Raw genomic sequence first — 14909 nt, forward strand, 5'->3', positions numbered from 1 at the left:
TTCTATACATAGTGAAACCAGGTTAATTGACCATTACACCGGAAACAATAGAACATAATATGTATTCCCGCTGCATGTTTCTCTATATTTTCCACTTATGTACTAAGCGATTTGAGCGGACACAAAGATCGGATGCGCAAGCGGACACATGGAAAAGATACAACATCACTTGTTCGGTTTGGACATACGCGGTGAGGATTGTTGCAGCTTCTAGAAATAGACTATACTTTATATATTTATCTTCTTGCACACTGAGTATTCTCGGTCAGTCTGTTGGTTTACATCGCTGAGCGTTGTTCATACTAAATAGTTAGAGCACATTTGTGTTTCTTATTTATCAGATCACAATAATGAACATTGAACTCACACACGAACGAAAAACAACAACAACGACAATCATATGTATGTAAGGTTACGAAATGACCAGATCCCGTTTTGTATAGTTGAATGTAGCCTTCATTACCGGTGCGTTTTCGTGTTAAACATTGATAATTTAATTTCAGGGTAAGATGTTAATTTTAGATTAATTTTACATATTTTCCCCAAAGTTATTGCTTTATACGTGACACAACTAGAATTATATACAAGATAAACCCCCAATATACCATGAACTACGTATATCTATCTAATTAAATTTGGAAGGTATTTCGGATAAAAATAATCGGATATGCTCGGTAAAGAATATTTAAGTATTTTTTGACATCATTGGTGTTCTCAAATCATTCATTAAGTTCCTTGCATAGTCTCTGTATCGAGGAGTATATTATTAATAGTATTTGCAGATTAAATAATAGATTTGATAAGTCTTGTATATAGGGGTTGAAAAGTCTTCAATATGGCTATTAAAATTTTTCAAATAGGGGCTGAAAAGTCTTTGATAAAGGGGTTAAAAAGTCAAAACAGTTAAGGGTTGAATTTTCTCTGAAATAGTGTTTGAAAGTCTTAGGGTTGAAATGTTTTCGTTTTGAGAAGGGTTTAAAAGGATTTGCCATATCAAAAAACAAAACAAAAATCCGTAAACATACAATTATTTGGACTACACGGATTTTTTTTCGTTTTTTGATATGGCAAATTGTTCAAGTACAAATTGTTTAGTATCAAAAGTGAGTAGTTATTCCGATCGGGATTCTGGGTTAAAGCGTTTAACATCTAGAAAATATCATAAAAACAAGAAATATTACCAGATTATGTTATTTCATATCAGTTCCATACATAAAAATGTCATATCCTACGAATAATTATGAGTTTGACGTGTTTTTTTCATTTCTTGCTGTCAAAACATATCGATATATACATGAAGGGCACCTGCAAGGCTTCAGGGCACAATTCTTAAACAGTCCGAACATTTTGGCCATGGCCGAGTTGTTACGATTGTATTTACTAGGTCTATCTCGAAGCTTGTGGGAGGTGGTCGAGTTATTACAATTGGGTCGAGTTGTTCCACTTGGCATAATTGTTGTCTGTGTCAGTCAACTTTCGTTTTATTGGAAAGGTAAATAATGTGTTTTAATGCATTAAATGCTTGTTTTGTGCAAAATAACTTTTCACTTACATAAAAAATATGAATATAAACCTTTATGATCAATTTAAACCATAAAATACATCACTTAATACAATTTCAATATTTTTCAAAACACCCCCGGTTTTTGCACAAACCTGTTGAGACGTTAGGGATTGGAAGAATCCCGTATAACACGTCTATAATTTTAGACTACTCCCTGGGATAGCGTTTTAGTTATCTTGATGATGTGTACAAACTGTAATAACGTTACTGTTTTGTTCGTAGATGTTAAATAATGGACATGTATTTCAAAAGTAATTTTTCGGACAAAACTTTTAGATTTTTGTGTATCAATTGTTTAGTCAATACTTTTAATGTCAAAGCACCCGACCGATCAGGTTACTGTCAAGGAATTTTTGCTAGCCCAAGACCAAAATATTTAGACTCGGGTGTTGGGCTAGTGGATATATGACGAAAAATGAATATGGCGAAGCACACTCGCACTATTTTATTGATTTATCTTGACATTAAATGTACCATCACCTTTTAAAGCTAAATTTATGAAATGTATCTGTTAATTGGACAAGACTTAGTGTTCTACTACTGAGTTCAAGAGATTACAGTTCATTCTCGGCTTGGGCAATAGTCACTTGCAGCACTAAAATTTCACTATTTTTCACCGCATTTTGCATTAAATGTGAGTCCAATTTCAAACTGTATTATTGACTTCAGGTTGATACAATCATGTTTTTAGCTCGATTATTCAAAGAATAAGGAGAGCTATACTACTCACCCAAGCGTCGGCGTCACCCCTTGGTTCAGGTTTTGCGTGCAAGTTAATATCTCAGCATCTACTTGAGGTATTGCATTGAGACTTTATACAATGGTACTCAACAAACCAACCTACTTAATTAACCAAGTTAGATAACTCTACTTTGCATTAAATGTAGAAAAAAGGCCTTTATTATTTGACTTAGAAATTCTGGTTAAGGTTTTGCGTGCAAGTACACATAGGTTAATATCTCAGCAATTGCTTGAGGTATTGCATTGAGACCTGATACAATGGTACTAAACCATCCAACCTACTTAATTACCCAAGTTAGATAACTCTAGTTAGCATTCAATGCAAATAATTGCCCTTTATTATTTGACTTAAAAATTCTGGTTAAGGTTTTGCGTGCAAGCACACATTGGTTAATATCTCAGCAACTACTTGAGTTATTGCATTGAGACTTTATACAATGGTACTCAACCATCCAACCTACTAAATTAATCAAGTAAGATAACTCTAGTTTGCATTTAATGCAAAATAATTGCCCTTTATTATTCGACTTAGAAATTCTGGTTAAGGTTTTGCATGTAACCACATTTAAGTCAATATCTCAGCAAATATGTCATGTATTGCATTGAAACTTTAGATATGTATTCCCAACTATATAACCTACTAAATTAATGAAATAAGGTCACACTTTTTTGAATATAATGCAAATTATGGGCCTTTATTATTTGACTTACAAATTCTGGTTAAGGTTTTGCATGTAAGCACACATAGGTTAATATCTCAGCAACTACTTGATGTATTGCATTGAGACTTTATAAAATGGTACTCAACCATCCAATCTACTTAAATAATCAAGTAAGATAACTCTAGTTTGCATTAAATTAAAAAAAATGGCCCCTTTTTTATTCGAAATAGAAATTCTGGTTAAGGTTTTGCATGTAACCACTTTTATGTCAATACCTCAGCGAATACATCATGTATTGCATTGAAACTTTACACACAGGCTCCCAACCATTTAACCTTCTTATTTAATCAAGTAAGATAACTCTATCTTTCATGTTATATAATTTTTTCCCCTTTATTATGCGACTTAGAAATTCTGGTTAAGGTCTTGCATGTAAGCACACATAGGATAATATCTCAGCAACTACTTGATGTATTGCATTGAGACTTTATACAATGGTATTCAACCACCCAACCTAATTGAATAACCAAGTTAGATAACTGTTTTTTTGCAAATAATGGCCCTTTATTATTACTTACATTACAATTCTGGTTAAAATATTGCATGTAACCATATTTATGTTAATATCTCCGCACATCATATATTGCATTGAAATCTAATCTAACAAACAGTGATCCATGCATGTTTCGCCAAAACTTTTCAATCCTTACACTGAAAAGCGGCGGAATAGTCGAGCGCGCTGTCTCTGTGACAGCTCTTGTTAAATGTGTAACGGAAAATACTTAATGACTGTTTGTGAATCTAAAATGGATTAAGCATAAATGATAATTAAATAATAAAAAAATGACACAAGAGTTATACTTGAAAGGTGCCAGGGAAACTTAAAAATGTCTATGGTTAAAAAAAATTGACCATCATTGTGGCTAGTTCTTTGTTTATATATGGGAATAGCTTGGTTTTCATTTCTTAAAAACCACTGTTACAAGACATTGATCCAGTCTTTATGAATCATGAATGGTGTTTCCAATTACATGTCAATTTCTTTTATATATTTTCGCATTGCAACACTCACTGAGCATGATGATAATGTTAATGCACAAAAGATCCCAATGTTATTTTCTGAGCGTTTGTTGCAGGAATCATGGCAGAAGCTACAGCTCCTCTAGCGGCTGTTGACCGTCAGTTTCTGGAGTACACAGGCCCTGTAGCTGGTGTCAAGTATCCCGTGAAGGTCAAGTACTGTGGAGGTACAGCTTCAGTGTATACACTTATTAGCTCCTAGGCATATTCATGTTATTGATAGGAGAAAACTACATAATTTTTGTTTTTAGCTCGACTATTCGAAGAATAAGGAGGGCTATACCACTCGCCCCCCGCGTCAGGTTAAAGTTTTAGAGCAAGTTTGGATTTTCACTTTTAACTCCAATATCCTTCATTCAATTTTCTTAACTTTCACACAGTTGTTCAGAACCATCATACAATGAGGTCAGAGAACTCTATAATATCCGTTATACAATGATGGCCCCTGATTGACTAAGGAACTTAGGAGTTTAAGGGCAGGTTCAAATTTTAGGACAAGTTGGGATTTTAATAAAAAAAACAACTCCATTTCAACCCTAAATACAAATTATGGCCCTTGGTTGACTTTTTTTTTTATTTTTTATGCCCCCAAAGGTGGGCATATTAAAATCGCACCGTCCGTCCGTCCGTCCGGCTCTGTAACTTTCCCTTGTATGGACAGGTTTTAAAATAACTTGCCACATGTGTTCCATATACCAAGACGACGTGTGGCGTGCAAGACTCGTGTCCCTACCTCAAAGGTCAAGGTCACACTTAGTGTTTATTCACAATGGAGTGCTGCATATAAGGACATAGAGTATAGGTTGTCGTGTCCGGGCTGTAACTTTCTCTTGTATTGACAGATTTTAAAATAACTTGCCACATGTGTACCACATACCAAGACGACGTGTCGCGTGCAAGAATCTTGTCCCTACCTTAAAGGTCAAGGTCACACTTAGTGTTTATTCACCATAGAGTGCTGCATATAAGCATAGAGTATAGGTTGTCGTGTCCAGGCTGTAACTTTCCCTTGTATGGACAGATTTTAAAATAATTTGCCACATGTGTTCCACATACCAAGACGACGTGTCGCGTGCAAGAACCGTGTCCCTACCTTAAAGGTCAAGGTCACACTTAGTGTTTATTCGCAATGGAATGCTGCATATAAGGACATAGAGCATAGGTTGTTGTGTCCGGGCTGTAACTTTCTCTTGAATGGTCAGATTTTAAAATAACTTGCCACATGTGTTCCACATACCAAGACGACGTGTAGCGTGCAAGACCCGTGTCCCTACCTCAAAGGTCAAGGTCACACTTAGTGTTTATTCATAATGGAGTGCTGCATATAAGGACATAGAGTAAAGGTTGTCGTGTCCGGGCTGTAACTTGCCCTTGTATGGACAGATTTTAAAATAACTTGCCAAATGTGTTCCACATAACAAGACGACGTGTCGCGTGCAAGACCCGTGTCCCTACCTCAAAGGTCAAGGTCACACATAGTGTTTATTCACAATGGAGTGCTGCATATAAGGACATAGAGTATAGGTTGTCGTGTCCGGGCTGTAACTTTCCCTTGTATGGACAGATTTTAAAATAACTTGCCACATGTGTTCCACATACCAAGACGACGTGTCGCGTGCAAGACCCGTGTCCCTACCTCAAAGGTCAAGGTCACACTTAGTGTTTATTCACAATGGAGTGCTGCATACAAGGACATAGGGTATAGGTTGTCGTGTCTGGGCTGTAACTTTCCCTTGTAAGGACAGATTTTAAAATAACTTGCTACATGTGTTCCGCATACAAAGACGACGTGTCCTGTGCAAGACCCATGTCCCTACCTCTAAGGTGAAAGATACACTAAGTGTTTATTCACAAGGGAATTCTGAATATAAGGACATAACAGTGTAGGTTGTCAAGTATGGGTGGTATTTTTTTATGTTCAGAGGAAATTTAAAATAACTTGCCATATGTATTTGACACATAAAGGCAAGATCAACTTTTCATGTACTGACCTTGTTCGTAGGTCAATGTCACATTCGGGGGCATTCGTCACATACTGTGACAGCTCTTGTTTTATTTCTTTTGACAGGCACATTTTTATACTCTTAACCAGATTTTCACAAAGGGAAAACAAGTTATATGAATGACTTGCATCATTGTTCCGAAGGGTAGTGTTAAAGTCACCTTATGTATTGAATAATTTTAGCTAGGTTTGACATATAGTGACCAAACTTGGTATATAGGATGAGTTAATGGAGATCTTTCATGGGATTGAGGCCCCTAGGATCAAGGTCAAGGTCAAAGTTACTATTAATAGAAAAATGGTTGGTATTGAATAGCTTAAGTTAGGGTTGACATATGTTGACCAAACTTGGTATATATGAAGAGTTTATAAAGATCTTTGATGAGATTGTGTTTTGGGCCCTGAGAGTTATGATCAAGGTCAAGGTCACTGTTGCTGAAAATAGAAAAATGGTTAGTACTGAATAACTTAAGTAAGGGTTGACATAGTGTGACCTAACTTGGTATATAGTCAAGTTTATGGAGACAATTTCATTGAATTGCCTTTTGTCCCTCTAGGGTAAAGGTCACTGTTACTATAAATAGATTACTGTTTGGTACTAAATAACCTAAGTTATTGTTGACATACTGTGACCAAACTTGATATGTAGGAAGAGTTTATGTAGGACTTCCATGGGATTGTGTTTGGGGCCCCTAGGTCACTGTTACAAAAAATAGAAGAAAGCAGTTGAAACGGAGTCTTTACTGCCAAACATTAAAAACCTGGTTTTGTCACATCGCGGTTCTTGTTTACCTTTAATTTGATTTTTTTATTGCTTTTGACAGGCACCGCTTACATCATTTTTGTATTCATATCTAAGACAAAGTGGCTTAGTCGAGCGGGCTGTTTTACGACAGCTCTTGTTTAATGACATTTTCTAGAATTGATTTTGCAGACTGATTTAGAGTGATTATTTACATTATAAAAAGTAAAGGAAATAGTGCTACTGGTGCCTTTTTATACCTAAATATATACATATATTTTATTTGTCATAACACAGAAACTTTTCAAGATATTTACATTTGTTTGGTAAAATCCTTCTGTCCAAACACATCTTTATAATGATGATACAATACATTTTAATTGTGTTCATGTGAAGCAATCTGGTTGAAGCATATTTAAGGTACATTCCATGCTGAGAAAATATATAACTTTGGCCTCATCATGCTAAGCTATTGACAATTTGATAATTGATAATTGTTTCTTGTTACATTGTGTGTGAAAACAGTAATACTCATGTAGCTCTGTAATGTTTTATTTTTTTTTATTTTCAGAATGCAGTATGCCGATTGAGGTAAAAAAAATTTTTAAAAGAAATTTGTGAAAATATAACAAATAATTGCCTTTTGTTGAAGTTGTGCCTGGCTCAACATTTGATTTAGCAATATTATTATATTACTTTTTTGTAATTGTTGGAAAAACTGCTTGCCACATGTTAAAATATTAAATTATAAGACAAAGTTGACTTATTTCAGTATTGTGAGTTCTACCCTAACTATGAGAAGTGCAAGAAATGGCTGGAAATGCACCTTCCTGATCAGTTTGAAAAGCTGATGGTCCTGAGAGGTATCATTTCTATCAATCTTTACAGCAAAAAGGTACAAATCAGTAATAATGAACATCTTTGATTTCATAACATGAATGTTTTAACTCATAGGGCTATGACATTGTTAGTATTATATATTTAGTATTATAATTATGTTGTTAATGGCAATAGATAACTAACAATTAGAAATAAGAACAAATAGAAGAGGACTGGGGACCGGAAACCATGGCTTGTCTGTTGTATTTACAAGCTACCAGTAATAAAAAAAATAAAACATGTTTTAAATGGGGTAGTCAAATTCCTGCTGTAATGATATCCTTATTTATGCATGTGTATACTGAACTGTTCCGCTGGGTATATTAAGCTAGGTATTGAATGGTTTTTCTCAGTGTGCCTTTCATACAAAAACCTGTGTTTTTCACGATAGTTTGGTTCTTTCTGAATAAAAATGTCAAGACTTATAATGTCAACTGTCTAAGAATTCCCTTTATATGGCAGGTGAGGGTGAGAGCGGCGGTGATGTGGATGATGGAGAGAAGAAGAAGCGGCAGACCCGAGGTGGTAAGGGCACTGTCAAGGCCAGGAAGAAGGCTGAGCCCCTCGGTATCAAACTGGGCACAGCAAAAAGGGGCAAAAAGAAAACTGTGACCATTGTTATGGGTCTGGCCTCATATGGTAAGTATAAGGTGAGGGCATGTGAGTTTGGTTGCTGGTCACCATGCCGTATTAGTGGGTCTTCTCCGGTTTTCCCCACAACACAAGACCACACTATCTCGCAACATCATGCTAGTGAGAGTTTCTAGGCATAAGTTCATATAACTTTCTACACAATTGTTGAAAAATAAATCAAGTTTAAATTTAATTTCATTTAACTTGAAGAGCGTTAAAGTCCTATAGTTTTCGTCTTTATGTCATGGAACTCTAAAACTAAGACTATAACACTTTTATTGGTACTTATAACATCAGTCCAAGTCTCCTAGTTGCCATTAGTGACAACTTAACTTAGAAGTATCAAATTTGTTTCAAATTTTTAGATAATAACTTGTTCTCATGTAACTCAACCCTCCTTTTGAAATAAAAATTGACACAAATAAAAGGTAACAGGTTAATGGCACAGTAATTATTACATGTATCAGTAAATCTATTTTTATTATGGTGAAAATTTTTATTCTTTACACATTTGTTTGACTCACATATCTGTTAACTCTTGTAATTTACAGAAATAGACTTGAAGGAGGCGAGCAAATTCTTCGCAAACAAGTTTGCCTGTGGATCAACGATCCAGGGGGAAGATGAGATCGTCATACAAGGGGACGTGAAGTTTGACCTCTTTGACATCCTTCCAGAAAAGTGGAAAATTGTACGTACCAGTCTTAGATTGTAACATAGTCACTGTTCGGTCAACGGTTATTTCAGTCTCAGATTGTAACATAGTCACTGTTCGGTAAATGGTTATTTCAGTCTCAGATTGTAACATAGTCACTGTTCGGTAAATGGTTATTTCAGTCTCAGATTGTAACATAGTCACTGTTCGGTAAATGGTTATTTCAGTCTCAGATTGTAACATAGTCACTGTTCGGTAAATGGTTATTTCAGTCTCAGATTGTAACATAGTCACTGTTCGGTAAATGGTTATTTCAGTCTCAGATTGCAACAGTCGCTGTTCGGTAAATGGTTATATCAGTCTCAGATTGTAACAGTCACTGTTTGGTAAATGGTTATTGCAGTCTCAGATTGTAACAGTCACTGTTCGGTAAATGGTTATTTCAGTCTCAGATTGTAACAGTCACTGTTCGGTAAACGGTTATTTCAATCAGCACTGTCATGTTATAAACTGTAATAAGCTAGGTGTTCATGTTATCACATTTTATTAACCAGGTTTTCCAACGAAAACCGGGTTATTAGAATGAGGTTGTCGTTGGGCGGGCGGGCGTCAAACATTGGTTTCTGTTCAATAACTTTTGTTAGCATTGATAGATATTGATGAAACTTGGTGTGTAGGTAGCTTATGGGAAGAGCTAGCTTGGGATTGCTTTTGAGGCGGGTGGGGCTAAGGTCAAGGTCACTGTTACTAAAAATAGAAAAATGGTTTCTGCTCAATAACTTGAGTTAGCATTGATAAATATTGACGAAACTTGGTGTGTAAGTTACTTATGTGAAGAGCTAGCTTGGGATTGCTTTTGAGTGGGGAGGGGCTAAGGTCAAGGTCACTATTACTTAAAATAAAAAAATGGTCAAGGTCACTGTTACTTAAAATAGAAAAATGGTTTCTGCCCAATAACTTTAGTAAGCATTGACAGATATTGATGAAACTTGGTGTATATGCTTATGTGAAGAGCTAGCTTGGGATTGCTTTTGAGGGGGGAGGGGCTAAGGTCAAGGTTGCCTGTTACTAAAAATAGAAAAATGGTTTCTGCCCAATAACTTTAGTTAGGATTGATAGATATTGACGAAACTTGGTGTGTAAGTTGCTTATGTGAAGAGCTAGCTTGGGATTGCTTTTGAGTGGGGAGGGGCTAAGGTCAAGGTCACTATTACTTAAAATAGAAAAATGGTCAAGGTCACTGTTACTTAAAATAGAAAAATGGTTTCTGCCCAATAACTTTAGTTAGCATTGACCGATATTGATGAAACTTGGTGTGTAGGTAGCTTATTTACAGAGCTAGCTTGGGATTGCTTTTGAGGGGGGGTGGGGCTAAGGTCAAGGTCGCCTGTTACTAAAAATAGAAAAATGGTTTCTGCCCAATAACATAAGTTAGCATTGATAGATATTGATGAAACTTAGTGTGTAGGTAGCTTATGTGAAGGGCTAGCTTGGAATTGCTTTTGAGTGGGGAGGGGCTAAGGTCAAGGTCACTATAACTAAAAATAGAAAAATGGTTTCCGCCCAATAACTTTAGTTAGGATTGACAGATATTGATGAAACTTGGTATGTAGGTAGCATGTGAAGATTGCTAGCTTGGGATTGCTTTTGAGTGGGGAGGGGCTACGGTCATTGTCACTGTTACTTGAAATAGAAAAATGTTTTTTGCCAAATAACTTTTGATAGCATTGATAGATATTGATTAAACTTGGTGTATGGGTAGCTTATGTAAAGAGCTAGCTTGGGATTGCTTTTGAGGGGGGTGGGGCTAAGGTCAAGGTCACAGTTACTAAAAATTTAAAAATGGTGTCCGCCCAATAACTTTAGTTAGCATTGATAGGTATTGATAAAACTTGGTTTGTAGGTAGCTTATGTACAGAGCAAGCTTGGGATTGCTTTTGAGGGGGGTGGAGCTAAGGTCAAGGTCACTGTTACTAAAAATAGAAAAATGGTTTCTGCCCAATAACTTTAGTTAGGATTGATAGATATTGACGAAATTTTGTGTGTAGGTACTAGTAGCTTATGTGAAGAGCAAGCTTGGAATTTCTTTTGAGGGGGGGTAGGGTCAAGGTCACTGTTACTAAAAATAGAAAAATGGTTTCTGCCCAATAACTTTAGTTAGCATTGGTAGATATTGATGAAACTTAGAGCGAAGGTAGCTTATGTGAAGAGTTAGCTTGGGAGGTGGGGTCAAGGTCACTGTTCCTAAAAATAGAAAAATGTTTTTCTGCCCAACAACTTAGTTAGAATTGATGGATAGTGATGAATCTTAGTGTGAATATAGCTTATATGAACCTGCAGATTGAACTTGCTCATACAACAAATTAATTGGCTATAATTTCTGATTGCCCATAACAAAAACCTGGTTTCGTCGCATTGCAGCGCTTCTAGTTATAATGTTAAAGTGGTGTTTTATAATGTTTACTTTTTGATGAAAATTGTGTTATAACTGTATTTTCTTTCTAGATCAACGAAGATGACATTGATGATATTGGTGAAATCAAGAAATGAAATGTTTGCTACTTTTATTATATACAATTTTGACAGTATAATAAAATTCCACTGTGTTCTTTACTTGCATTTTATTCTCTTTTAAAGCTCTACTGATGATAAATGTTGGCCTGTTAGTCAGTCATCAAAATTTAAATGTTCATGTTTTTGTTCTATATGCACCATAAATCTGCAAGTAAAACATACTGCAAAATGCATTTCTCGTTATTCCACCTGGTGCAGTATAACCCAGTCACCATTTTCCTCTCGGCACATTTTTAAGGTAATAGTAGTAAGTACCTATTTGATGAATTTTAATATTAATGTTTGCAAAGGCCCAAAATCTGACCACAATTATGTTAGTTACGATACTTGAGCTATCAGTGTCACAGGAATGATAAATACCCAGGTCACTGCCTGTACAAAGGTGTGATGAATACCTCCTCTCCCTGCCTGGACACAGTGATGAATACCCCCACTTACTGCCTGGACAAGGGAGTGATGAATACCACCTCTCTCTGCCTGGATGCGGGAGTGGCGAATACCCCCACTCACTGCCTGGACGTGGGAGTGGCGAATACCCCTACTCACTGCCTGGACGTGGGAGTGGCGAATACCCCTACTCACTGCCTGGACGTGGGAGTGGCGAATACCCCCACTCACTGCCTGGACGTGGGAGTGGCGAATACCCCCACTCACTGCCTGGACAAGGGAGTGGAGAATACCCCCTTTCACTGCCTGGACGTGGGAGTGGCAAATATCCCCACTCACTGCTTAGACACGGGGGTGATTAATACCCCCACGCACTGTCAGGAAGTGGGACTGGCAAATATCCCCCACTCACTGCCTGAATGCAGGAGTGGCGAATACCCTACTCACTGCGTGGATACTTGTATAACATTGATACTTGTTTGCAGAACTATACTACATGGTCTTAATTTCATTGCTGTACCTTCAAAGAATAAGAAAATAGGTCAAGAGGTCACAGTCAAGGTTATCTATGATAACATTGATACTTGTTTGCAACATGATCCAAATGGTATTGCTGTAGCTTCAAAAAGTAGTTCAAGAGGTCAGAAACAAGGTCATCAAACTCCAAAATAAATATTTGTTTTCAGAACTGTACACATGGTCCAAATTTAATTGCTGTAGCGTCAAAAATAAGAGGTAGGTCAAAAGGTCACATTCATGGTCAACCAAGCACAATATAAGTATTTGTTTTCAAGCACAATATAAGTATTTGTTTTCAAAACTGTTCACATTGTCCAAATTTCATTGCTGTAGCTTTAAAAATAAGAAAGTAGGTCAAAAAGGTTGGGGCAAGCTTTTGCCCCAGGGGCATAATTTCAACTGCCTTGGTAGAGGGCCATCATGTGATGCTCCACACCAATTATCAAGGGTATGAGCCTTGTAGTTTGAAACAAGAAGAATTTGAAAGTTTGTTTTTATATAAAACTCTAGGAAACTTGTGACCCCTGGGCAGGGCCAGTTTTGACCACAGATGCACAATTTGAATAATCTTGATAGAGGACCACTAACTGATGCCTTAATACAAATATCAAGGGTCTGGGTCTAGGGGTTTCAGACAAAATATTTTCAAACATTTCCCTATATAAGTATACCAAACTTGTGAACCCGGGGCGTGGCCAGTAATGAACCCAGGGGCCTAATTTGAACAAACATTAACAAGCAATGATGCTCAGACAGTCGCAAGAATGACAGACCCTACACCATTAAATGAACTCTTCTGGCCTTTGGCCAATATAGCTAAAAATAACCTTTGGCCAATAGAGCTAAAAATCAACTAACCCCTTCAAACTCTTACTGGTTTTCGAAAGGAACCAACCTCTCATGGATATCTTACTACTGTACAAGTTTCATCAAGATACAATCAAAACTGAAGACTGTATTGTGTTAACAACCAATTGTTTACAGATGTACGGACGACGTACAACAGGCCAGCGCACAAGCTCTTCTGGCCTTTCACAAGCTGTTGATCAAAATGAAAGTCAGATGCCGCAACCTTCTAGGGAAGAAGAGATTCCTGTATTTTCCATGGAGAGAAGATATCCCTGTATCTTCCATGGGAACAAGAGATCTCTGTATCTTCCATGGGAACAAGAGATCCCTGTATCTTCCATGGGAACAAGAGATCCCTGAATCTTCTATGGGAACAAGAGATCCTTGTATCTTCCATGGGAACAAGAGATCCCTATTTCTTTCATGGGAACAAGAGATCCCTGTAGCTTAATGCTTTGCGAGAGACAAAAAAATAGTCAACGGGCAAGAAACTAGGACAAATTCACTGTAAAGCCTTTATCAACAAACAATGTCTCATATTATTCCATAGTCTAAGAATTAACAAATCATATAAACAGAGCCACATACATGAACATATATCACCGCATTGACTGTTCCACAGTTTAAAATGTAAATGCATTACTAGTTTCCTAAAACAGAAAACATATTTTTTATAAATGGTTCAGTATGAAATCAAGCAACACTGAAATTTATACAAACTTGTATATCCACTATAAAATCATTAATATAAATGAAAACAATATTACCTCTTTTTGGGCCTAAATATTCATGTTCTATAAACCAATCAAGGACAAGGCAAGATTATGTTACTTGTAGAACTTTGATGGCCATTTCATTACTTTACAAACCACTGGGTACACTCACATAATTGGGCACAATATAAGTATCCATCATGTGTCTGGTACAGATAAAAAAAATCCAACCTGAGGGCATGCGCATAAGCTGGTAATGAGGCTTGCCGTGTTACCGGCCACGCAGCGTTGACATCAAGAAGTTCCTCTAAAAATTGCGTTTTTATGATTATTAATTTTCAATTTTTATTAAAAGCCTTGCACATTTATATATTTGATTGTGCTTTATTGAAATGGCATAATTTACTTTTCATTAACCATAAAATTAAAGAAATAACAAGAGCTGTCACAGTATGTGACGAATGCCCCTGAATGTGACATTGACCTATGAACAAGGTCAGTACATGAAAAGTTGATTTTGCCTTTACTTGTCAAATACATATGGCAAGTTATTTTAAATTGCCTCTGAACATAAAAAAATACCACCCATACTTGACAACATACACTGTTATGTCCTTATATTCAGAATTCCCTTGAATAAACACTTAGTGTATCTTTCACCTTAGAGGTAGGGACATGGGTCTTGCACACAACAGGTCGTCTTGGTATGTGGAACACATGTAGCAAGTTATTTTAAAATCTGTCCATACAAGAGAAAGTTACAGCCTGGACATGACAACCTATACTTTATGTCCTTGTATGCAGCACTCCATTGTGAATAAACACTAAGTGTGACCTTGACCTTTGAGGTAGGGACACGGGTCTTGCATGCGACACATCATCTTGGTATGTGGAACACATGTGGCAAGT

At 36.6% G+C, this 14909-nt stretch overlaps 1 protein-coding gene across 1 annotated transcript; it reads left to right on the forward strand.

Annotated features, from left to right (window-relative positions):
- Nucleotides 1–433: 433 nt before the first annotated feature.
- Nucleotides 434–11571, forward strand: LOC128229885 (density-regulated protein homolog). Its single transcript, XM_052941777.1, has 7 exons — nt 434–504; nt 4104–4214; nt 7363–7382; nt 7564–7654; nt 8133–8309; nt 8855–8994; nt 11464–11571. Exons 2-7 carry the CDS (start codon nt 4109–4111, stop codon nt 11506–11508), a joined length of 579 nt encoding a protein of 192 aa, XP_052797737.1. The 5' UTR covers nt 434–504; nt 4104–4108; the 3' UTR covers nt 11509–11571.
- The last annotated feature ends 3338 nt before the right edge of the window (nt 11572–14909 follow it).

The sequence above is a fragment of the Mya arenaria genome, chromosome 4 (assembly GCF_026914265.1).
Source record: "Mya arenaria isolate MELC-2E11 chromosome 4, ASM2691426v1".
Taxonomy (NCBI): Eukaryota; Metazoa; Mollusca; class Bivalvia; order Myida; family Myidae; genus Mya; species Mya arenaria.